Source organism: Acanthopagrus latus, chromosome 5 (assembly GCF_904848185.1).
Source record: "Acanthopagrus latus isolate v.2019 chromosome 5, fAcaLat1.1, whole genome shotgun sequence".
NCBI lineage: Eukaryota > Metazoa > Chordata > Actinopteri > Spariformes > Sparidae > Acanthopagrus > Acanthopagrus latus.
In genome coordinates this window covers 18,995,810-19,020,218 of record NC_051043.1, presented here as the reverse complement: position 1 = coordinate 19,020,218, position 24,409 = coordinate 18,995,810, and the positions used below count along the sequence as shown (strand labels likewise).

The 24,409-nt window shown below is 39.5% G+C and overlaps 3 protein-coding genes across 7 annotated transcripts in view; 2 read left to right on the top strand and 1 right to left on the bottom strand.

The window, feature by feature from the left end:
* The first annotated feature begins 5,472 nt into the window (after positions 1-5,472).
* On the top strand, positions 5,473-10,138 carry zgc:158260 (uncharacterized protein LOC571389 homolog). Of its 3 annotated transcripts, XM_037098523.1 has the most exons (5): positions 5,473-5,616; positions 8,467-8,812; positions 8,927-9,066; positions 9,223-9,379; positions 9,479-10,138. In XM_037098523.1, the coding sequence occupies exons 1-5, from the start codon at positions 5,582-5,584 to the stop codon at positions 9,509-9,511; spliced, it is 711 nt and encodes a 236-aa protein (XP_036954418.1). In that variant the 5' UTR covers positions 5,473-5,581; the 3' UTR covers positions 9,512-10,138. The 3 variants fall into 3 exon arrangements, with proteins under 3 accessions (XP_036954418.1, XP_036954417.1, XP_036954419.1); XM_037098522.1 differs by having other exon boundaries at positions 9,223-10,138; XM_037098524.1 differs by lacking the exon at positions 9,479-10,138 and having other exon boundaries at positions 9,206-9,389.
* A 136-nt stretch (positions 10,139-10,274) lies between these two features.
* On the bottom strand, positions 10,275-20,981 carry LOC119019709 (coiled-coil domain-containing protein 158-like). Of its 3 annotated transcripts, none has more exons than XM_037098520.1 (23): positions 20,845-20,981; positions 20,173-20,278; positions 19,804-19,952; positions 19,327-19,514; positions 19,113-19,222; positions 18,729-19,032; positions 18,578-18,621; positions 17,882-17,992; positions 17,696-17,777; positions 17,237-17,356; positions 16,670-16,864; positions 16,287-16,523; positions 16,003-16,171; positions 14,849-15,001; positions 14,392-14,504; positions 13,679-13,837; positions 12,830-12,922; positions 12,538-12,660; positions 11,977-12,137; positions 11,632-11,694; positions 11,382-11,437; positions 10,877-11,039; positions 10,275-10,371 (listed from the first exon to the last, which is right to left on the bottom strand). In XM_037098520.1, exons 1-22 carry the CDS (start codon positions 20,879-20,881, stop codon positions 10,918-10,920), a joined length of 2,895 nt encoding a protein of 964 aa, XP_036954415.1. In that variant the 5' UTR covers positions 20,882-20,981; the 3' UTR covers positions 10,275-10,371; positions 10,877-10,917. The 3 variants fall into 3 exon arrangements, with proteins under 3 accessions (XP_036954415.1, XP_036954414.1, XP_036954412.1); XM_037098519.1 differs by lacking the exon at positions 20,845-20,981 and adding an exon at positions 20,352-20,777 and having other exon boundaries at positions 16,308-16,523; positions 20,173-20,230; XM_037098517.1 differs by lacking the exon at positions 20,845-20,981 and adding an exon at positions 20,352-20,776 and having other exon boundaries at positions 20,173-20,230.
* LOC119019710 (cyclin-G2-like) overlaps positions 20,963-24,409 on the top strand; it is a 4,646-nt gene continuing 1,199 nt past the window's right edge. Inside the window, exons 1-7 of the mRNA XM_037098521.1 lie at positions 20,963-21,101; positions 21,658-21,781; positions 21,898-22,035; positions 22,391-22,641; positions 22,768-22,846; positions 22,939-23,037; positions 23,610-23,812. Of these exons, the coding sequence (XP_036954416.1) occupies positions 21,659-21,781; positions 21,898-22,035; positions 22,391-22,641; positions 22,768-22,846; positions 22,939-23,037; positions 23,610-23,812 (893 nt within the window). The 5' untranslated portion in view covers positions 20,963-21,101; position 21,658. The remainder of the gene's footprint in view (positions 21,102-21,657; positions 21,782-21,897; positions 22,036-22,390; positions 22,642-22,767; positions 22,847-22,938; positions 23,038-23,609; positions 23,813-24,409) is intronic.

Here is a 24,409-nt window from a genome sequence, read left to right as displayed (position 1 = left end):
ATCTAAATAATTGAGTAAGTAAACTTAAAGTAGTGAAATCAGCTTGACTTTGGCCGATGCATGATTATTAACTTAAAATGTGATGTATGATAAAACAGATGGATAGTATATTGTATATTGTACTTGGACTGTGTGCATTACTCTTCTTTGAAGAACAATTAATATGTTTCTTTGTTTCTGTACCATGTATTGTATAGGCTTTCTCATGGTGTGACTTTAGTTTATTTACTCAACAGCGGTTAAGTGATGGACCAACCATAGAATGTCTTTGTCCACCTAGGTGTGGTTCATTTCCCACCATTCAGCTAATGTGTTTTGTAACAGGAGACAGCAACTCATTGTTCCCACATGTAGCGACAAAGTTTAAATTTAAGATTTCAAGGACGAAAGCGCTGTCACACCACACTACGGTGGCAAAAATAAATAAATAATGCTGTCCGTCTCCATAGAGACATACTTTGAAAACATGGAAAGTGTTCATCATGATTTTGAAATTTTCACGATGACCTGGCTTAGCCTGCTGTCCCTGGGCTTGTGTGTGTGTGTGTGTGTGGGGGGGGTTATAAAAAGATATGCGTTGTCATACAGAGCTCGGCCCACAATTCAGGTTCATTCATTTACAAGTGAGATGGACACTGAGGTTGCAAGATGTTCTCTGGCTTTGTGAGGCTGCATAAACAAAGAAAGTTAATATTGAATAAAGGATGATGAAGAGCTTTAGATGGTATTACTTCTTCAACAGAAAATGGCAGCCAACATGGAAGTCTTAAAACATGTGTGATATTAACTGGCTGCAGTTTATTAATATTGTTCTTACAGTGGATATAAAATGCAGTGTTTTTCTAACATTTGTGGGAGACTTAGGTGCACATGTTTTGCCTGTTTTTTTTTTTATTATGAATAAACATGGAATTTCACAGGATTGAGGACCAACTTTTACAACTCAGTCTGGGAAAAGTAATTTGGCTAGTTTTGATTCTCTTCAAATTCATTTTACATTCATTTTGACCAACATTTACTTAGTTGATCGTTTACAGGAAATTACTTTGTTACTGCAGCTACATTTATAGTCAAGACGTTTAACACTAACGGCAACAAATACTAGATGCAAGTTACTAAAATACCTAGAATGTAGAATGTACAGAAAGCTATACAAAAACATGGAACATGAAAGGAAATACATACAATGTGCATTGTGCAAAAAAAAATCCTACCTGTACTATCTAAAAGTATAGAAATATAAAAACATAAAACACAGAGGTGCCCAAATTGGCTTGGGTGCTGCATCTCAGCCATAACATTTTGAGAAAACACTGCAATACAATAAACAAAGATAATTGGCAATAATTTGATGATTGATTCATGTTCTACAGTTAATCATTGAGCAAAAATGGCAATTTTCTGGAGTTTTGCAGGTTTATGTATTTATAAAGTGAATATCATTAGCTTTCAGAATGTGATTGGGACAAAATAAACAATTTACAAATGTCACCCTGAGCTGTGGGAAATTGTAATGGACAGTTTTTATTGACTAATGAAACATTTTCGCTTAAAAAAATATTGCTCTGGTTGATCATTAATGAAAACAGATGTTTTGGCAGAACTTACACATTCACTTTTTCTTAATGTGTTCATACTTATTCTACCTTAACTTCAACAGACAGCCGATTGAAAACAAGTTGTTAAACTCAACACAGCCAGAGTTAGCAGTGCAATACACTAACATACAAAAACAAATATTAAAGGTGCACTATGTAGTTTTGGAGAAGAATTTCAAACTCAGAATTTGACATGTACAATACTGATGAGCTAATAATGCAAATTTGGATATATTTTTTCCATAACTGGATAAATAAGCTATTCTCAAAGGAAAATAAGGTCCCAAGAAGACCTTTTGAAGCTGAAAAGGTGGCAGGGTCCGCCACATATAAAAGTAAAAGTAAAACAGTATGAAATCATGTTGCCGTTTAAGGTCAGTTTGCTTATTCAGTTCATCTAGTCATGAACACGAAGATAGTTTATCTAGCTAATCAGTAAATGAAGATCTTTTTTTTCTGACCAAATTTCTTCCCCAAAACTATGCGGTGCACGTTCAATAACCCCGGCAAGTGGGGTCAAGAGCTTGACTGTTCGTTCCCTTTACTAGTTGCTTTGGAAGGAATTACTGGACATCCTCTTCCTTGTGTATTGTTTTCTACAGTTGCTCAACATCCTAAAAGCTGTAGATGACCCTTTTAAAACGGCAGTAAACTGTTATTGTACTGGATAGCCAGCATGCTGCCAGGCTCTCTGATTCGACCATAAACAAAAATATTTCCTGTGTATTCCACTAGTTTCCCCCGATTGTACTATTCCTGTTGATTAGAAGTAGAAAGTCTCTGGAGGAAAATTAAAGTTGTCCTGTTGCTTTGTTTTTTTGTTGTTTTTTTTAAAATTTATTTTGGTGTGCATGTGTGGTGTAAATAAACAAACACAAGAATGCATGTCACTGAACAAATAATCAACAGGGGCTTCCTTTTACTGTCAGAATTAATGGATGTGATACATGCAAATACACTGAAATGATGAATCTAAATGATTACCATTATTTTGGATTGGTTTATGCATCAAAGTTGGATTTGTTCTCGATTCTGTTTGCTCGCTACTTCTGGACTGGTCACACATCAGCAAATGCAACGCCTTGAAGTCATCCATGTCCTAACATTTACCCTCAGCTTTTTTTTTCTTTTTTCTCAAAAAGGGGCTGAGCTTTCCCAAGTCAGGCCATCTTCACACAACCATTTAGAGAGCAGTCTGAAGACAATGACTAATTACACAGGTGTCAGATTTCAATATTTATACATCAGGATGCATGAGAAGGAAATCCTCCTGCAGAGGAAAGAAAGGTGCAGCTCATAAACACAGTTTTAGGCGTTTCCTTGCTGCAGTCAAGTAGATGGATGAGAAAATGAAACCAAGGCAAAGAATAAAACTATCTCTGAACTGATATGGAGTTCCTTGTGAGCACGGATGCCCGTAAACTGCATCTAAAAAATGTAAACTTTCAACATCAAAGGTGGCCGTCTTCATAGCATGTGTGTTTGACTGTATCCAGGCAGGAATTAATCACCTTTACTGGCTTGAGCATGGCAGAATTTTCAAATTCCATCAAAGGCCCAGGCAGAGCTATTCATTTTGGGAATAAACACATGGAACAACTGCAGTGAAAGAATTGAATTTGCTGCTTGTAAAAAAAGCTCATGGTTTGCACAGGCCTGAAATCACACTTGCACACAGACTGAAAGGGTTAAAATCCCGACAAATAGAGTTTATCTCAATGGATGTGGCATAGTTTAATTCAGGTCGCCAGAAGTTCGTGGAGGAGAAGAAAGGGAAACGCCTAACTCGACACTTGGCCTCTGCAGGTCACTGTATGTCACCCCCGGTCAGATCTTTGGAATGTGGGAGAAAGCTGCTAAAGCGCTTTGTTAGGAGCCACGGAGTCACATGAGAGAAGCTCCATCTTCAATTTTAAAGTTGGAAATTCCTCCGATGAATGCCGCCATGCTAATGCAACAGGACTACATTATCCATTCATAGAGAAGTGTTGGTGCTGCATCACGTCACCACAACTGAGCAGTCCTGTGACAGCACGAGGAAGACAACTGGAGTGATAAACAAATTCATCCTGGCCTTGGATTCTTCACGTCTCTTTAAAACACTGCATATCTATTGGATTTGCCTTATGACTACAACCTGAATAAAGAATAAAGAATCATAAAAATAAAGCTTTGATAGAAGTTACAACCGCCTTTAACTCAACAGGTGCTCGAGCTTTAACTTCCGCATCAAAAAAAGGATCTTGTTGGTTATTTCCACTAGACTTAATACAGAGTACACAAAGAACCGAAGCTGGGAGGGTTTCAAATCTCAAGTGTGCATTCAAATGTCACTGTTTTGTGGCTGCATTCAGGCCGGCCATGTCGCTGGCAAACAAACTGACACGGTGCATTAGACAGTTCACTGACTGCATTGAAACTGTTTACCAAGTTAGTTTGTTGCTATAAATAGAGATCACCAGCGTTGAAAAGCGGAAACACTGGTCCCTCTGTCCCCGCAGTGTTTTCCCCCAGCGTTTGAACAGCGGGAGAGTCCGGGGACCTGAACTCAGGCTAATTAGTTAATTCAACGGCCCCAAAGGGAACGACATGTGCTTCAGTCCAGTCAACACAAACAACATCACTGTCTATGTTGTCTTAACTTGTCTCGAGTATCTCTGGGGAGAATAAGCGCATCCAGTCAAGTACTGTATCTATAAATTCTAAGGTGGTGGTGTTTTACTTTAATATTTCCATTTTATTTGATGTTAAATGTGTGGATGATTTTCTTTTACTGTTCTGAGTGCCACTTCAACAAGGTACACCATTAACATTCTACTTAAACAGTAGGAAATATGCACATAACACGAGTACCTTTACTTCAATACGTTAAGCACATTTGCCTATTAATACTTATGCCTATGCACTTATAGGGCTTTTACCTGTGAAGTATATTTACATTGAATTGTTCCTACTTACATACATATTCCACAGCTGAAATGAGGTCATATTCAAGAAATATCTTTCAACAATTAAAGGTTTTCATCGACCATGATTAGAGAGGATGTTGGAATGGGCTCTGGTTCAGGAAGGCACAACCTCTGACGCAAATTTTCTAACAAGGAGAGCCCCCTAGTGCTCAGACCGTCACACAGAGGAGGAACAGCATATTTGATCCTATAATTTTTTCTAAACGTCTTCCTCGATCACGCACTCATTCTGTAAGATGAGAGAAACAGCCTGGCTTCTTTGAAACTACAATTCCTAATGCTTTAACAACCCTTGGTCAGGTTAAGTTATGTATTTAATTTTCATTACATAATAGTGAGTGTCACTCAAACCACACAGCAGCTGTAACCACATAGTCAAACTCTATAAATGCACTTAGATGTAACCAGATATCAAGCACAATTACTCAACTGCTGTACTTAAGAGGAAATGTGAAGTCATTCCATTTTTATACTACTTTATACTTTTACTCCACTACATTTATGTGACAGTTTTATTGTAGTGCAGTATTTTCCCATGGTAGGCCTACAACAACTTTTACTCAAGTAAACTAAAGTATCTCAGTATTTCTTCACCCCTCACACTCTGTCACCCTGCATCTTGGCTATCTATACTCTAACTATATTTACACTATATAAAGTCCATACGTACCGCGGTGAGAGAGCAGCACTGATTTAAATTTGAACTTCTATTTAAGATTAATGTGTGTGTCTTTAACAAGGCGTGTTAGTGTTTTGCCAATACTAGCTGACTGTAAGGATGCTTTTATGTGTTTGATTTAACGTAAAACAATTAAGTGTCCGCTTGCTTCCACGTAAAACCCGAGTCTCCTCCCAACATCCCCCGCTGTTGGCATAGTTACCGAAAAACAAACTTGGGAAAGGCCGCGAGCCAGGTTGACTGTCGAGCCTTGCAAATAGAGCTTTGCTGAAGAAAAACCCTATCTGTTTTCTGAATCACAGAATTAAATACTAACAACCTACTGATAAAAAGGAATGGAGTCAAAAAACAGTCGGCCCATCTTCCCTTGGTAAGTCACATCTTTCTTTTGGGGGCTTGAATTACACAGCCTATGTAGGCCTATCTGAACATAATAAAAAAGAAAAAACATTTAAGCTTGAGTCAGAATGTATATAAACATGTCAGGGAATTATTACTTTCAACCTGAAGTGAATCCATCTGAGTGCACAGAATTAGAAGGAAGTCAGGGCAGGTCATAAATACTTAGAATTCAGAGGAAAAGGGAGAGGCACGAATAGATAAGATAAACATGTTGGTGTATATAGTGTAAGGCATGCAGAGACTGCTATTTAAATGCACACTGAGCTGCTCCATATAGACCCACAGTACGTGGTGCCGGCTGATGTATTTTTTCTGTTGAGGAGAGGGGAGGCAGCTGCTCCACCCCCTACTCCGGTTTAAGATTTAAATACCTCTGAGATGAGGCCTGAACACTCTGATATAACACCCTCTGTCAGCCGAGCGGAGAGGCAAAGTCAACGAGACGAGAACAAAAAAAACTCCAAAATACACTGTATTTTATTTTTTTATTTTTTTCTTCTCAACCACACAACAGTGCAAAAAAGAATGTGCAGTTGAGCCAGAAGCGTTCTCAACAAAAACTGAGATGTGGTCAAAACAGAAGTGGTCAGTATGGATCTATAAAATCAGTCTATGAATTTTGTATGTTGTTTCATACTAAATTTCTATAAAAAAAATTACATTCAAAAATTTAATTAACATTCTACTTATTGATTAAGAAACTTTGTAGAAAAAAAAACAAACAAACGCATTTCTTGCGGAAAATGCTGCAAACCCTTGACCACCGGGCAGCATTGTGTATTTGTATGTTAGTATGTGTAAGTTGAATGTATAATTGAGAGTAACCCTGCTTGCGTTCACACTAATAAAATAACCCAATAGAACTGTCAAATTTAGCTTCTTCATCACAATCACGCTAAGGATCTCCTTCTAAGATCCCACCCAGAAAGAGACGGGTAACTTGGTCCAAAGGGTCCAGAGAAATTTGGCCATATATCATCACTTTGCCCCTCAGACATTAACAAAAATGTGGAACAATGTTACAGAAAGAGAGAAAACAATTCTGCCTCCTTCCCTTTATCGAGATCTGCACCAAAAGTTAATGGGGTCCATTCTGGGTCGACCCATCCTCCATCCAAGTATCGTGGAGATCTGTTCAGTAGTTTTTGTGTAATCCTGCTGACAAACCAACCAACCAACCAACAAATGGACGTCCGAAACACGAGAATACTATTCTGTAAAAAGTCTCTATTGCTGATCAGAAATCAAATCTCTGACTATACTTGGATATGGTTTGGATAGAGTTGCAACTAATACTACTTAATGGCTCAACTACTGGGAGGAAACAGTGTGTCATTGCAGATTGTTACTGAATCTGGTAGAAAACAGCTAAAATGTAGAGGCTACTTTTGTTTCTCTCAAGAAGAAACAAAACGCTTGACTTGATTTCAAAATGCGCTGCTGTGAAAAATATGATACCACAACGAGCTAATGTCGGGTTGTCTTACAAAACCTGTACGAGTTCATAAAGACGATAAGAGCGCTCAAGCAGTAAACGTTGAAGAGTCACAAAAAGAACGTCAGATACCAAGAGAAAAACCCAATCATGAAACAATATGAAGAGACAACACATCAAAGTAGCCTGATTTATCTCCAGGCTCTCAACAGAGAATAAAAATTGTCTTATCATCTCCTTTTTGCCAGAGATACCACACAGCGCCTGATCTTCACTAAGTACAGCTGAGCGTCCAACTGGCAAAACATTAAGGAGGATATAAAAAGACGAGTTAAGAGAGCGACGTGCAGTACTCTATGTGTGGGTGACACACAAAGGCAGCCCCCTCCTTAAAAAAGAAAAATACTCATGTGCAGTATCAGTCTGCTCATGCTAAATATCAGAGTGAAGTAAAAGCCGGTTGTCTCCCCTTTTACATGTCAAAATCTTGTGAGGTGTTTGACCTTTGTCTTTTAGTTAATTATACATTTGTCAGTTTATATGGACACGAATTAGAGATACAAATGATTGGAGTTATTTGATTGAGAGACTCTTAGCAGCAGCAATAACATACCGTGTTCCAAGGTTCACTTAACATGAGCTTTCTTGCTTGCTCTCAGGGTTCGCCTGAAACAATGATGCACGTGCAAGGAGACATGCATGCAGACAGCTGAACGCACCCTCCTTACTAATGTTACAGGTGCAATGTGTTAGAATTGGCCACCTGCTGACTTCATACTGACAACAAATAGGGGCAGCATATCACCAGAGTAACTGCTAACTGTGACCTTGTTTATATGTCCATGGTGGTAGCTATTGTTAGCTTGTTGGCTCAGTTGGCCATACAGCTGACTGGAAGAGTGTTGTTTACAAAACACACATAGGAGCTTTGGACTGCTGGGAGACGGAGGCTTTCAGGTCCGTGGTTGGCTAGTTAGCATGGCAAGTTATGTAGATAGCCCTGCAACACAATACATAGTTGTCTTTTATTACAATCTGTTTAAAATTTTACTCATTTTGTTTATTTCAAACTAAAAGTCCCTCATATTGCCCCTGTAAAATAAAATTAAAAAAGAAATGAAAAGAAACTCAAAAATGTCTATTCTTTAACAATATTTATAAACTCAAGCACTTTCAATGACCCGTGTTTATTTACATCTATTTTGAAAACTTTTATTACCTTAATTTTTTTTCCTAGCAATTAGTATTTAGTAATTAGTATCCTTGTTATTCATTATACTTCACTTGTATTGTGTCGTATACTTGAATTGCTTTACAAAGTTCAACTCAAATGCTTCATTAGATGAGTAAAGTTCTATTTCAATTGTTTTTGTAAATCCTCAGGTACAAGGAAAGGTTGCAGACCAAGTATCTTAAAGCACAGACAAACAAGATTTCCTCAGCCAGCAGCTGTTGCCGTTTTGTAAACACGAGCCTCGAGGACTTCGGTGATTGCTCATCAGTCCCATCAGGGGCCCAGACAGGCGTCTCACCAGTCATTTTCCATGACGCTCCAAACAACAACTCCAGTCAAAAACAGAGAAGGTCAGTGTCTAAAGAGCATGCCTGCTTCTCAAAGCAGATGATCCAAAAGCAGATACGCAGAGAATATGTCGCTGCTGTGGAGAAAAAACTCAAACAGCATCCCCTTGTTAAGTTCCCACACTATAAGGATCACATGACCCCAGAGGTAAGTCGAGATGAAGCGCCTGAGGCCACCAGTAGACGGATGAATGAATGAAGCCTGAATGAATATCAATCCTGCGTCAGAACACATTTACATGGTGTCTTCATTTCTATCCAGTTATTTGATAAGGTGGTATCCGTTTTGGATCCAGACGTGTGCGTAAGTAGCGCCTCTGCACTTCCTACTCCCGCAAAAGAAGATGAGGAAGACACAGAGCCAAGAAAGGAAGACGTGGGCAGAAAAAAACACAATAAAATGTGAGTACACTGGCAAGTGGATTGGTACAATCAATAAAATCTACATTACTTTTACACAATATCCAATCAAAAAATCTCTTACTATGGAAAATAAACACATACAAGATTCAGTCTGTATTAACTCTACGCATTACTTCAGATTTTTTGTTACCGCAGCTCCAAGGTTCAAAGTCCAACTCCAAGAAACCCCTATGTGCTACAAATGAAAGGAAATGGTATCAAGAATGGCCGGACAGTCGCAGTAAACCAACTGTGTGCCAATCAGGACATGACATCAGCTGCCAGGCTCTTCACTAAATGGTTTGCCTCACCGGTAAGAGCAAAGGAAGTGAGAGGAACACATTCATTTAACTGTTTCACAAAAATATAATACAATTGTGATACATGATGGAATCATATTTGATTACTGCAGGATGAAGAGACAAATGTTTCTGATAAGATTTGACAGTGACTCTTCATCACCAACTTCCCCCATTCAAGTGGAGGACGCCATCAGTTCCGCAGGCCATGAATGAAATCCTGTCATAGCTACAGACAAACTGGACAGTTATAATTCAAAAGCCCTTGAGCTAAATAAAGTACAAAAAGAGTGACATTTACAGAATCCTCAGCCAAAAAATTTAAGTTGAATACAATTTTTGATGGATGCCAATTAGAAAAAAATCCAAAGCTAGACTTTAACAAGTGTTAAGATTAGCACTACCGTCTGCCTCCAGATCTCAAGACAATTCTTGTCTTGTTGACAGAATGAGGAGCTGAAACAGATGTATGTAACCTTAGCTGTTAGGAGTTATCCAATCCACAAAGGACTACGTCTGTCAAGGTTCAAAGGTACGGACTAAACATTTAGGAGGGGTTTCGAAAGAGCAGTGTCTGAGTTCGCAGCAGGAAATGATGTTTAAACCCACATTGTAGAAAGAAAAAAGGAGAAGTGTGTATGTCACAGTAATTCCTTTTCTGAAAAAAAAAAAAAAAACAAATTCAAGAGAAGGTTGGGTCTGTTTCTGGACAATTAAGTGCTGTGTGTAAGCAGAGGTTTTAAGTTTTATTGTTGTCGGCAACCAACTTTGGCAGCCAACATAAAATAATGCTTAGAAATAATCTATTATTCCTCACTATTTATATCATGCATTCTGTATGTTCATATCCACACTATGCAAAACTAAATTTTGATTGCCGCTACAAAATAACAAGTCAAACATATTCATTTTTTTAAAAAACTTTATTTAAACAATAAATTACAAAAACGTGCCTGATTGGTGATTTTATTAAAGTATTCTTTGCCAACTTCATCTTGGGAGCCTTCTGAAAGATAAAAAAAAAATGTCATTAAATGTATTCTAAGGAACTGGATTACAGAGATTATAATCAATCAAAACACATTTTTTTGAAACCCATGATGTCTATGAGCTGCTGAAGGACAAGTCTAACAGGGAACTTCTATTTCTGCAATGCTTGAGTTGCCTCATGACATCCTCCTGACGTCTGAGAATGTGTGGTTATAGCTGATGAAATGAACAGCTGATCAATGTTAGAAGATCTCTGTCTGACTGTCTTATCAATATTTGCTCTTGATCAAGTGTGACCATCTGACTTTTGTTTACAGTTTATTAATATACAGCCAATTCTGTGTCTTGAAGAGAAAACCCACGTATTAGTCAGTGTAAGCACATATCTTTTAACCACTGGATCATGATGTCCTGGACTTTTTCTTCCCTAACAAATTAACAAAGATTAGTTTAATGAATCCCAGTTTGTTACACTGTGATATGATAAACTGTGTTTATAATGTACAATATTAACAACTTACTGATAAGAGGAACCAGCCTCAGCTCTGCGATGTTGTGTCGGTCACTGTTGGCTAATCGGGTCAGAGGTCAGGAGAGAGTGGACGGGTGACCTTCGGCCCAGTGAGAGAAGCTGTAGGGCGGAAGTGTACCGCGCTGCAGCCACTGGACTCGATATGAAAGGGCCTGCAAAAGGCATGACATATTCAAACTCCACATTTGGCTGTTTAATTAAGCTATTCATTATTTTGTTATGGATTACATTGTTTCCTCAATGTATTGTGGTCTTTGGAATGTCTGAATGAAAGAAAATAGTAAAAAGGCCAATGAATGAATGGACGACTTATCAATTATTTAAACAGATGTCAATTATTATTGAGCAGCGCACATCTCAAGTTATCTTGTGCTCTCATCTTATTTGTATCTCAAATGAACACTGCACTTATGAAAGAAGTAACAACAACATACATTTAAGGAAACAAGAACCTTTTTGTTGGACTGCATAACAATGTAGTTCAGGAAACTCACTCTTGTTGCTTATTTTTTTTCCGCTCAGCTCAGCTGTCCTCAGGAAATGTGGCTCGCTGTACACAGTGTATGCACAAACAGACACATATTACATCACATCACACAGCTTTTAGCACTTCACGGGGCCTTGCATGTTGCATGAGGGCCAAAAGGTCACGTGTGGGGTGATCATCTCGTAGCTACGAGGCAAGTCATAAAAGAGCTTGTAAACAAAAACACTGAGGTGGTTAGTTTTGGGCTTGCTCCCTACCTGCCACAGGTTTTTCTTCTAAATCTGGAGCCAGCTTTTGCATCTTCAGCCTTGTCAGTACTGCTGTAGGTGGCAGAGAAGTTTTAAAAAAATAATTCAAATCATCAAATTATATGTGTCCACAATAAAATATAAATATACACAGTGTCAACAGCTATATTACAGCACAAGCAGTGATATACAGTGCAATTACTGGAACCACTCATGTATGGATACCCCCTCCCCCTCCTTAACTCCAACAACTTCCTGCTCACTGAGTAGCATCACATGATTTTCAGATGTGACCTAAGCTTGCCTAAGAGCAAAGCTAATCCGTGCAGTGTGTGGGAACAGAGCCAGACGTACAATGTGGTTCTGTGCACTCTCTCCGGTGCAGACCTCCTTCTGCTGCCAGTGGCGTTGTTATCTGTGTGTGGTCTGTGGTTCTCCGAAATCACCCCTTGCAGCTCTCTGACGAGAGACCTGAGCTCCCGGGCCGAGCTCGCCTGCTGCCTCTTTGGCTCCAGCTGCCAGAGGAGAAGAGAGGGGAGAAAGTCAATGTCAGTGTACTGCTGTGGTGGTGTCTATGTTATAAGCGGCTGGTCTGATTAGCTTCCATTTGAACAGAAAACCAGGGAACGCAGGACAATGCAAAATCAGTTTCTTCGACAACATGATCTTAGTGAAAATACGTTGTAGTAGGACTATAACATCATAACACAACACATCACTGCTGTGTTGAAATGATTTACCATCAGCTTTCTCTCCTTGCCACAGGAATGTCATGACGAGTATGTTTTTGATTAAAAGGCCTAGCAGAGGTGCTGAGCTTGTGTCTATGCAGCCAAATAAACAATGATTCACATATGCACTTGTTGGGCTGGGGCCGTAGGAGATAAGAGAGATATAGGGAGTTTGTGAATGTACCGGGATCTGGGTGTTGGAGGCTTGCTGGGAAGAGGGTGGAGCAGTGAGCGCAGATGGGGATGGGGAGCCCAGGTCAGGTGAAGTTGGATTCAGAGCCGTGTGAAAATTTTGACCTTGAAGCTCCTACAGAGAAGATAAAATTGATTTTGACGCAAGATTATTTGAAGATTAAGGTTTAGGCAGTCTAATATAAAGCATCTAAGTTAATTATAGGTGTATTTTACATACATGTATATATGAATAAACCTTATTACATCTTACAAAACTATTCTTTGTATGCAACCAGCGCTACCTTTAAGTCCAGGGCATGTTGGAGTTTCAGACGGTAGAAGTCCTGCTCCTGCAGCTGGATGAAATCCTGACAGTCTGCAAAGCTCTCCGACATCTGTGGGAAGAAATAGAGCTCATGAAAAAATAACACAGCGAAAAACATAAACAGAGACAAAAAGGACTGATGAGGGTTTTTTTTTGTTTTACTCAAGTACATAATGTGTTCCAGAGGAAGATAAAACTGATTAAGTATCAGCCCACATTTTAAAGACCTTTTCTAACTGAACACTTTTTTGTTTAATTATTCTTTCTTCAGTAGACAGTAAACAATGAGGGGGAAGAAAGATAAGGAATGAAATGCAACAAATCTCTCTGATTTAACACAAAGCAGGGACATTACCATTCACTCGCCTTTGTGTCCTCATTGCCCTAATTGTCCAATTGCCAAGCAAATTCTAGCAAACTTTTCATATTGCTCAATGAAAAAGAAGAGAGAAAGAACAGAGAAAATGCAAATAAGGAGCACTTTCCTCAACTGGGTTTAAATGAATAAACTAGATCCAATACATACTTTAAATCAGAAGTTGGTGGTATATTCAGGAACTTTTTACTGGGGAAAATCATGATTAATGTTTAATGTTTAATACCTTCAAAAGTCCGCTGATGAGAGATACTTTACCTCAACGGCCCTAGTGCGCAATGATATGAATTTCTGACAACAGAATATAATTCACTATAAAGTCCTATTCTTTATTGCTCTTTATTCTTCAACAAAAATTGGTGACCACTGTCTTGACTCGACTCAACTCTCAATGCCAGACATCAGTTGTTGGTATTGTAATGACAAGAATGAGGTGTAAGTGAGCACCACCTTGTGAAGGATTGCCTCCAGCTGGCCGATTCGGTCCCTTAACTGTTTATCTTTGGAGCGAAGGGCCTCCAGCTCACTGCTCAGGTGTCTTTTCTCCTCCCTGACCAAGGTAAGCTCTTGGAGCTGACGCTGTTGCTCCAGGCTCTGGTAGTGCTTCTCCTGGACAAGACAAAGAGAGTCGACACAAAGATGAAATGCCGGTTGATGTTGACGGGTGAAAATACATTTGAAATATCATTTTGTGGGACTGGGAAAAGTTTTCTCCGTAGACTAATTGGAAATGTTCAATTTGAAAACAAATCTTAATAATTTTACCCAAAAGATTTGTTACAGTTATTCTGCTTTAAACTGAACAAACCCAACTTTTAAAAACGAATTCAAGTCATTCAAAAAACTTTTGCAAAGTCAGCAGGTTCTACAGATAAGAGACATTGTGATCTGCTTAAGCTGAATGGTCTGAATGATCAAGAGCTCAGCCAATCAAAAAACAAAGCAACAAAGTTCCAGGAGTCTGTTATGTTCTTTTTGGCTGATGTGATTGACTGATCCAATTGTTGTATCAAAACAGAAGGGAAATAAAATTACATGAATATTTCAAAATGCTATAAAAGATCTGACAAGTAAATAAATGAATTAAAAAGTATTTTGTGTAACATAAACTGCATACATAATCTTGATGACTAATTTGGTCAGTGGTACATTAAGCTTTTCACCTGGTTCAGCTTCTCCACAGTCTCCTCTAAATGTTGGATTTTGCCCTGCAGGGAGTCGATCTGCTCCCTCCTGGCAGTGATCTTCTCCTGCATATCCATGGCTGCTTGGAGGCCTGGGGTGGAAACCAACAGAAAAGAAGAAGTGATGCAGAGACAGAAAGAGTACGGGGGTTGATCACAGCTTTGCACATAACAAGGACATATGTTCATGGTTACATGTCAGATTGTATCGCTGGACTGCAGCAGGGGAGGATGAATGATATTTGCTATCTCATTGAACTATACTAATTGTCTTTTTTGCAGGAGTTGTCTGCATTCCTGGATCTCATTAGGATCATTAGTAGATCACTGTTATCTGTTTAGCTGATCAAAAATTGGATGTAAATCAGCAGAATCTTTGCAGATGTTTCTTTGAAGATGACATCTTTTAATTAAGACTCAGCTGAAATTATCTAACCGTGTCCATCAGCTCCTTCCAGGGTCCTCAGGGTGTTCCTGACCTGGCCCAGCTCGTCGTGAGTCATCCTTAGCTGACTCTGAAGCTTCAGCACCACACCCTCGTGCTCCTCCTTCTTACAGCTGTGGAGCTTATACAGCTGCTGGTGCTCCTCTGACATCGGGCCCACACAAACACACATGAATTACCTCCACACGCTTTTACCACATAAGCAAACACATACAACAATAGAAGGGCTTGGTTGACAGTGAAAACATACCAAACATGGTTCTTTGTTATCTTTACACAGCAGGACAAGAAGATCATTTGATTTGGCAAAAAACTATGAGATCTTCAGTCTTTCTAGGAACGGGACAGTGTAATTCCTAGCGAATAAAAGCGCCTGTTTACAATAGTTCACTGTTCAGAGAAAATACAAATCCTATAGGTCATATTGTAGTGTGTGGTAATCATTGAACACATGAGTATTTTACAGTCTAGGAGGACTACAAAACAAGATTATGATCTTAAGAGGGTTGGAAAACTAATGCTTTTTTATGTCTATTGTCCCTTTTATATCAGTGGTTCTCAAAGAGGAGTCTGCAGCGATCCGTGAAGGGGTTCCAGGTGGTCACCAGCAAAAAGGGGAATAACTATAATTCCATCCAGGAGTAATACAATGACTGAATGTTAAAATGTCTATTTTAGCCTTAATAGAATTAATTCAAGGATGGAGCTTTAACTAAATGGAACTTTAACTAAATATTTTTAGACAATGGAGTAAGAGAAAATGAAAATAATTGATGTTACACAGCCTCATACTTAATGTGGATTACAGACTTCACATTATTTATGCATTAACCAAATCATTTTTATGTTGTTTTTACTGAAACTAACTGTTGCATGTTTGCATGTGTTTACTTAGGTAATGCATGCTTACATATTTGTAATTTATACATTTGTAACTATTTTGACAGTCAATTAATCAATCTGAGTATTTCCTTGATTTCATCTTCTTAAATGTGAGTATTTTCTTGTATCCTAACTCCTCAATGACTGTAAACTGAATATCTTTCAAAATGTTCTTACTGAGGTGGAATGACTGGTTTGTGGATTATTAATGTGCCGTTTTTATAAGCTGTGTGGTGATTAATATTCAGTTAAGCTCAACTCACCAGTGAGGGTGAGTAACTGCAGGTGCTGGAGCTCCAGCTGGACATTAAGCTGCTGTTTCTCCAGAGTTTCCTCCCGGACACGCTGACTTTGTTCAGCCACAGAGGCCTGCAGCCGCTGCCTCTCTCTGTCCACAGCAGCCAGGTCTGACTTGTGCTGGTCTAACTCAGCCTAAACCACATTTGACAAAAGAAGAGAGGACAGACACAAAGAGCAAGACGTTAACAATGATAAAGGTGGGGTCTGGAAGTTTAGTTATAGTGAAGTTTTGTGCCTTGCTCCTGACCCTGAGCTGCTGAATCTCCACCTTGTGCTGGTTCAGCTGGTTACTGAGGAGGCTGTTCTCCTTGTGAAGGTTGTCGATGGTGCGATTGTGCTGCACTGTCATCTGGGCGCTGCTCTCCATTTGCAACCTCAGTATATCTGTCATCTTTTCTTTTTCATCCAGCTTCCGCTTTAGCGTCTCTCCGTCTGCATGCAGGGTCTGGCACCAGCTCTGAGCCTCTTCCAACCTGGCAAGATGCTGGAAAAAACACTTACACTTATTCGACACAATCAAAATGGGAAGGTACAAGATCATAATTTATATATGATCTAAAACCTCTGATTTGTAATGTATGATGTCCTTTAGAAGAATATCCCAATTTCTTACCTTCCATGTTTTATTACCTGCTGAGCTTCTTGTTGCCTGAGTAGGACTTCTTTGTTTTTCTCCTCCAGGATTTCATGGGATTTCCATCCCTCCTGGGCCATCTGCTCCACCAGGGCCTGCAGACTGGTTTTCTCCTCCAAGGCTGCCTCCAGCCGTCCCCTCAGGGCCTTTAACTCCTCCAGGAGCTCACACTGCTGCTGCTTACCACACCTCTAGAGTATAAAAAAAGAGGCACAGTGGGCTGACAGACAAAAAACAATAATCTTCTCACAGTGTGAACAAAACTGATCTGATGTTGACAAAGTCAATGGAGGGAGTCAGGTGGTAAAAGTGTCACTAAAATGAATGGGTGCGCTGGACTTTAGAACAAGGACATTTGCCATTTAATATGTACATGGTTCAAGTAACCTTAACTTAGCCACACTTAGCCTGCTATTGTTGGCATAAATACTTAAATCTAATTAAAATCTAATTTGTCCAAAACTGATACTTCAAGATTCAAGTGTTCTTTGATGTAAACATGCACCTATACGAGGACAAGATTTGGATTAAAATGCTGCTTTCCCATCGGTTTGCTGCAGCACCTTAAGTTGGCCAAGCTGGGACTGAAGCTCTTCTGCCTTTTGTAAAGATCGCCCTTTCTCTCTTTGGGCATCCACCAGTTGGGACTGAGCCTGAATGAGCTGCTGCTCCAGACAACCAACCTACAATGTCATAAATCACAGAAGAAATACTTTTACTCTGACATGAGAAGAATCCTCATTTTCTTGACAAGTCTGGAGTTTCTTCAGTGTTGTGTCTACACATTCATTACATCATAACCATGGCTGGGATTTCAGACCAAGACATTCCGTTGTAAAATTCACGTGGTGGCCGTTGTGTTCGTCTAGTCTTTACGCCACTTTGGTTTTATGAAGTGGACACATTAACTTTTAGCAACCCCAGTGTGTCATTGCTGACAATGACACACCATTGCTGACAATGACACAACTGCAGTGCATCATTGCTGACAACTCATAATAATTTTGAATATTCTTCCATACCTTATCTTTATAGTTGGACAGGGTTAGCCCAAGTTCACTGATCTGACACTGGTGCAGTGATGTCTGTCGCTCAGCAAGTTCCCTAGACATGGAAATTACACTTTTTTTTTTAACATAAATTAATTCAGAAATACAACATTGTTTGATCACACTGCAACCACTCTCTCATCCGGGAAGAAAACTTACTTAAAAAGGTCCAACTTGACACTTAGGCTGACACTGTTGTTTCTCGATGAGCTAAGTTTGTCAGTCAACAGCGCCATCTCCTGGCCCAGACTTGCAACTAGGTCTTCCATTCTAGTACAAAGCATAGTGAACTGTGCTTAATAATACTTATATTGTAAGTATACGATTACCCTTAATAATATACAATAATGCTTGACAGATAGCGTGGAATAGTTGGTAGGGATAAAATAATTTTAAAAAACACCATAGTTTCACTGGCTGACAGTTGCCTGTAACACTGAGATGACAGATGGTTAATAAGTTAAAAGGCAATGACAGTCTGTTTTCCACATTCACATCCTCTACCGTTCTCCCCTCTACACTTTGTGCCCATTACAATAGGCATTTTATAATACTAAATATATAAACATTGAAATTGGGCTGTGATTTCAATGTTCACTAATTGGGTAATTATTTTCTCAATTAGCTGACTAATCTTTAGTCAGTAAAAAATACATTTCCCGTCTTCATTCAACCAAAGAAAATTGGTATTTCTAACATAGTTTATCTGAAGAGAGAAGCAGAATAATCTCAGATTCACTAAGAAGAAACCTGATTTTGCTTGAACATTGACTAAAATAATGAATCTAAAATATCAAAACAGGTTTTCAGTTAACTAAACAATCAACTCAGTTTCACTGTTGTAAATTACCTTACCTTTTTTTTTGCTGATTTTCTTCACTCCCCAGATGTTCCATTGACTTCCATAAAACAAATGAAAATACATCAGACACAAAAGGAGGAAAGATGTACATTTGAGCCTAAAAATGCTTTAGAACAAGGTCTGTTACTGACCTTTATTACTCACCAAAAAAAGTCTCTGCTGTAGCTTGTCTGTCTCATTGCTAAATTCCTCAGTTAACTTAACTGAGCTTGTTGCGACATTAGGACTGTCGAAGCCATTGTCTCCACAATGTTTCTCTTGAAATAGCAGTGAGGAGTACATCTCCTTCACAGTTCGTTTCAATGTTTCAACTCTCCTGTTAAGCGCCAGCGCCTCATCCTCCGTTTCCTGCAGCTTCTGGTCCCCGGCCCTTTTGATGTTTTGGAGCTCCTCCAGCATACACAACATCTTTTCCATTTGATAAACATGTTTCCTAGATTCCTTCAATCTACAAATAAAAAGATCTGAGGGTCAAAGTGATTTTGAACATTTTTTCTACACAAGTTAAAACTCTGTTGAATTGCTCACCTGAGGTCTGACACGACATCCTTCTCCATCTGGACTTCATGCAACTTAGACTGCAGGTTCATGATGGTTTTGTCAGAATTGATTGGCTCTTGTTCAGGTTGGTCATGTGTCTGTGTGTGTGAGGGTAAAGTAATACATTGCACTTAGAAAACTAATTCAGTGATTCAGACTGCATCAAACATATGAGACTGGTGGCTGAAATAAAAGTATGAACCTTGCTGAGCTTCAAGTCAGACAGCTGTTGCAGAGAGTCATCTATTGTATTTACAAACACCTCCTCTCCACTAGAGCTGATATTTTTTCGGGCCTGCCCTTGGTTGAGATAATTCAGATCACAGATTGTGGGCTGAGTCACTGCCTCCTGGTGGGTTGAAAACATGGTGGAATCCCCAGGTGAGTCATCTGCCAAAAGAGCAAAGGAAGAATAAAAGTGAACATTGTTGTCAAAGTTAAGAGATGGGGAAACAAGCCAATATAATTCCTACACATCTGTATACCCAGATTCAAAGTTTTCCTAAAGTGAATCACCTGGATAACTAAGAGGAACACTCACCTTTCTGTGGTTATAGGTCATTATAACATAAATTGGGTACAACATTGGGGACAAATAAGCCCTGATATAACTCATAATTTTCATCTGACTGACAACCGCTACAAAAACAAAATGTTGGGTGATGATGCTTGTACTCACAGACATTAAACCTGTGATTGTGGCAGCTTCGTCCAGGTGAAGTGACGGTGCCATACGTGCAGCAAAACCTCTCAAAGGTAAGCTTGGTTGCATTTTCCACCTCATCCTGTAGCCTTTCGGTTTCTTTGGTGCGCCTATCAAGCTCCTCGCTGTGAAAACATTAGAATTACAATCAGAATGTATTTTATGTTATACTGTCTTCTCATAACTTGGGACCATGATGGAAACACGTTTTCTCGCTATAACACTGCATCCCGTGGATTGTCTGTTTTATCGAGCCATTAAGAAATGAGATCAAGAATAAACAGTGATGAAATGAGGAGGTCTGAAGAGCAAAAGGAAATGTACATGAGTTTTAAAGCTAGCTACCTTAATTCATCCAGTGTCAGGCCGTTAAATCTCAGCCGAGGAGAGGCGTCTTGGGTCTCTGTAAATAAAGTTGAACGAAAGACGTAAAGAACTGACAATTCATTAACTGTAAGTTAACACATATGTCGGATTAGCAGCTTAGCAAACACAGATGTCCCCATTACTTTGTTGTAGCTTACCTGCTGACCGAGCTTCAGCTTGTGCTAGTTTTACATTTATCTGTGGAGATTCAGATTGTTTAGCATGAGCGCCATTGTTGCTTGAAAGCCCACAACTCTGAGGGTCAGAGGGCGGAAACCCCGACGACATCTCTTTTCACATTAGTAACCAAGCTGTTGGTGTGGCTAGTTAACTATTAATTAGCAAGGTTATACATTCTAGCAACTCCTCGAAGCTAACACCAGTAGCCAGCTTGTATGTTGTCATGGTAAACTGTCGTTAACGTAAAGTTTCATCACTATGGAAACAACATCCGCGGCTAAATCGTAGCTAGCGTTATGCTATTTATAATTTGGTATGTCTTTGCGCCAACACTTAACCTAGTATATGTTGTTATATGCTGTTTTACTTGCCAATCTCAGTCAATAAGTTGGATGACATTAAAATCATAGTTAAAGTAACGTTAGCGCCGACACTTTGAAATAATCAGTTAACTTCCGCTTTTTTTCCTACCGTTTACTATGACGTAAAGGCGTCTGGAGAGGTGCATGATGGATATTGTCGTTTACTAGCTGGTCAGCAGTTGTTTGTTTCTCCGGGGCGGAGGCGGATCCTCTCTTTCAATAGCGGGGATCAAGCGTCTTGTTTGTTTTGTTTTGTTGACATTTGCCGCCCATAATCAATAATCGAAATGAAGACATGAAGAACTGAGAAGTGGAACTAAGTTGCAGCGCCACTATTTTCCTGCACGACGGAGGCTTTTGGGCAAGGTAAATAGCTAGCCGTCTGTTGATAGCTACGCCAACAAGCTAGCAAAATTAGCTAACATTGACGTTATATGTGTTTGTGTTGCCCTCGGCTCTTTGCATATGTGGGTGCTGTTTAACCGAAACTCACATTTCGAGAGCCGAATGAAGTAAAACTCTAAAGTATTTTAATTCAACCTCCTCTGGAATGTGTTACAGCGTCCCCGCAGTGATTGATAAGTTATGTGACCTACTTTGTGTTCAATAGACTTTCACAGTTACCGCTTACCAAGGCTACTGTCAACATTACTCAACATACTTAAGCACATTAAATGTTGAGATGTTGCAGTTAATAATATTTTACAAAACAATGTTATGCTCAAATTAGAGCAGGAATGTGGGGGTCTTTGGGCGGTGGGGGATACCTGACACCAGTGGGTGTGGTCACGGAGAAAACATTTATATATCCCTTGTTCGCCTCCCTGTAGCTGAAGGACAATATCTGTTGTTTTCCTGCGATACATCTTTTGATATTCTCTTGGATTGCAATGCAGCACCATTGAAATATGCTGTTTTCCAGGATGAGGGATCTTCAAGCCATTGACAGCTTGCTCTTGAAGGAGTTGAAGTCATGCTGTGCCAGGGAGTTCAACTTTCTACCCAGAGAGACTGGCCTGAAGCTGATGGAGTCAGCCTCCGCAGAGGTAACCCAATGACCTAATTCTGCATTTTTCAGCTGCCTGTGCAGACATATGGGTCTGCTTTAAATGGATGCTATTTCCAGGAATGTCTTCTAACATTTTATGATGCATTTTTTCAGAGTCACAGCACAGTGTCTGCGAAATGCAGAGACGCCAGAGTGGAAGAGCTGTGGGGCCTGACCAGTTTCTTTGGCTACAGCACCCAAACATTTGTTCAAGCTGTCAATTTGCTTGACAGATTCCTCACCATTATGAAGGTAGGAGTTTTGATAACGAACTTAAGAGTGGCATAAGATATGTCAAGTCACATAATGAATATGTATCTTTTTTTACCCATTATCGCTTGTTTAAATGTTTTCTCTCACTGTGTTCATATAACTGTCTCGTGAGTGGTCTGTTTGAATAATGGTGTCTGTTTTTAACTCATAAAAGCTCTTTGGAAACCTTGTTAAAAAGGTGCCACATAAATAAAGATTTTTATTACAGCCATTAGAAATTTGCACTGTTAACATCACCAGTAAGAAAAAGGGAAAGCACGAGAGTGACCTTGTCTGACCTTGAATCATGGGACGTTGACTCAAACTTATCGCTGATGTGTTGTTGTTGTGATAGGTGCAGCCCAAGCACTTGCCCTGTATTGGAGTCTGTTGTCTTCACATTGCTGCCAAAATGGTTGAGGAAGAGAGCAATGTCTCACCCACCCAAGAGCTAATTCGCATCAGCCAAAGCAAGTTCACTGTGTCAGACCTGTGTCGCATGGAGAGAATCATCTCAGAGAAGCTCAGTGTGGAGCCCGAAGCAGTCACAGCCTTAACCTTTCTACACCTCTACTACTCGGCCTTCACATCTCTGTCTGCTGGAAGGTAAATCCCTTTGCTTATTTTGTCCTGTCACTACTGATGCATTGCCCCAGTTTGTTGGTCAAATAGATTCTTGCATTATGAGGTGTTTACTGGCGGATCACATTAGGATTCCCTCTATATTTTAAGGGAGGAGATCCCAAGCATTGCGAGACTGGAAGCCCAGCTAAAAGCCTGCTTATGCCGTCTTGTTTTCTCTAAAGCAAAAGTAAGGATTGTTCTCAGGTGACAATTTCACAGCATAGCAGCGTTCCCTCTGAGTCCCGGGCCTGACTGATCTACTGTTTTTCTCCTTTACAGCCATCGGTGCTGGCCCTGTCCCTCATTGCTCAGGAGTTTGACGCCCTCCAGTCCACCACCTTGTTGAAGATTGTGCAGCAATTCCAAAGATATCTAAAGGTAAACAAATGTAGAACTGTAGGGCTGCAGCAACTGGTTATTCTCTCAATTAATCAATATTGTTTTCTCTATAAAATGTCTGCTTAAAGTAAAAATATGCCCATCCAAAGGTATTAGAAAAGATAGTAATGTCTGCAAATATCATATTTTGTCTCACTAATAGTCCAAAATAGAAATCTATACAGGTTACTGTCATAGATGATGAGAGGAGATCACTTTTACAGCTCATATTTCTTGAGCCATTATTGTTAATGACTTATTTTTATTCTTGATACCCAACCAAGACAATTCCATTATTTGCTTTTTGTGTCACTATTTTAGCTGTACACTATGTTTTAAAACTAGAATGGCATATTGAGCTCCACTTAAATCTCTTATGTAGCTAATATAAAAAAGATCTGCTTTATATTCCAGTATTTCTTACATTTCTGTGTTTTACATGTGAAATACCACATCCTCATATGGTATGTGGAGAGGAAAGAAAAGCAACATGTGACTTGTTGATGACAGCACATCTAAAGACTATTTCTGTCTGCAGCCTGTCAGATGTTTCCTGTTTGTCTTCTTCACAGATCAGCGATAGCGAGCAGCTCTACTGGAAGGAACTTGTGGCCAAGTGCATGGCAGAATACTCCTCAAGCGAATGTAACAAACCAGACAACAAAAAGCTTGTTTGGATTGTGTCCAGGAGAACAGCACAGAATCTTCAGGCAAATCATTTCAGTGTACCTGGCCTGCCCACTATTCCTGAGGGGAGCTGGGACGAGAGTGAAAGGTTAATATACATGTTATTTCTGCTTCCTTCATGCTGTGTTTTGTTTGAGCGAAAGTACTCCACTATGACGGTGACGTATCAAAGCAGCTAATAGTAATTAAAGTAGTTGAAGTTCCAAGTTAGAGTAGAACTCGATTAGTGAATGGTTAAATGAGCACTGGAAAAGACCCTCTTACCACCACACACAGTACTGGTACTACAGACCAGAATCAGTGCATTGTTGGCACAATACATGTGTTATGTCAAACATAATTATCATTATTCCAAATTGTTGCCACCGGGAGAGCCTTTTCCCCATGTTCCTATTTAATTTCTCCAGATTACCACAGTGAAAAATTAGGGTTGGGTTGCAGTGGCTAGTTTCATTTTGGAGCTGGTCCCCGGCTATCTGACTGTTGCTGTAGCTGTTTAAAATAACAAACATCACCAGCGGCAGATTACAATTGTAGCAAATTGACGTTAATTCAGCCACAGCTGACTTTTGTCGGGTGACTGTGCTGTCTGCTTCTGATCAGTTTCCTTTTTTTTTTTTTTTTTTGAATCTTCAGTTTTTCACAAAATAGCTGGTGCAGCACAGCAGGCTACAACTGTTCATTA

What these genes read in the sequence shown, in the direction of transcription:
- LOC119019709 (XM_037098517.1), bottom strand. Translation starts at nt 20,481, where the DNA reads ATGTCGTCGGGGTTTCCGCCCTCTGACCCTCAGAGTTGTGGGCTTTCA. An exon ending in GATGTCGTGTCAGACCTCAG is followed by an intron (nt 19,033 to 19,112) that starts GTGAGCAATTCA and finishes TTTTATTTGTAG; the next exon opens with ATTGAAGGAATCTAGGAAAC. An exon ending in GAAAATCAGCAAAAAAAAAG is followed by an intron (nt 17,993 to 18,577) that starts GTAAGGTAATTT and finishes GCTTTGTACTAG; the next exon opens with AATGGAAGACCTAGTTGCAA.
- zgc:158260 (XM_037098522.1), top strand. Translation starts at nt 5,582, where the DNA reads ATGGAGTCAAAAAACAGTCGGCCCATCTTCCCTTG. An exon ending in AGTCGGCCCATCTTCCCTTG is followed by an intron (nt 5,617 to 8,466) that starts GTAAGTCACATC and finishes GTAAATCCTCAG; the next exon opens with GTACAAGGAAAGGTTGCAGA. An exon ending in AGGATCACATGACCCCAGAG is followed by an intron (nt 8,813 to 8,926) that starts GTAAGTCGAGAT and finishes ATTTCTATCCAG; the next exon opens with TTATTTGATAAGGTGGTATC.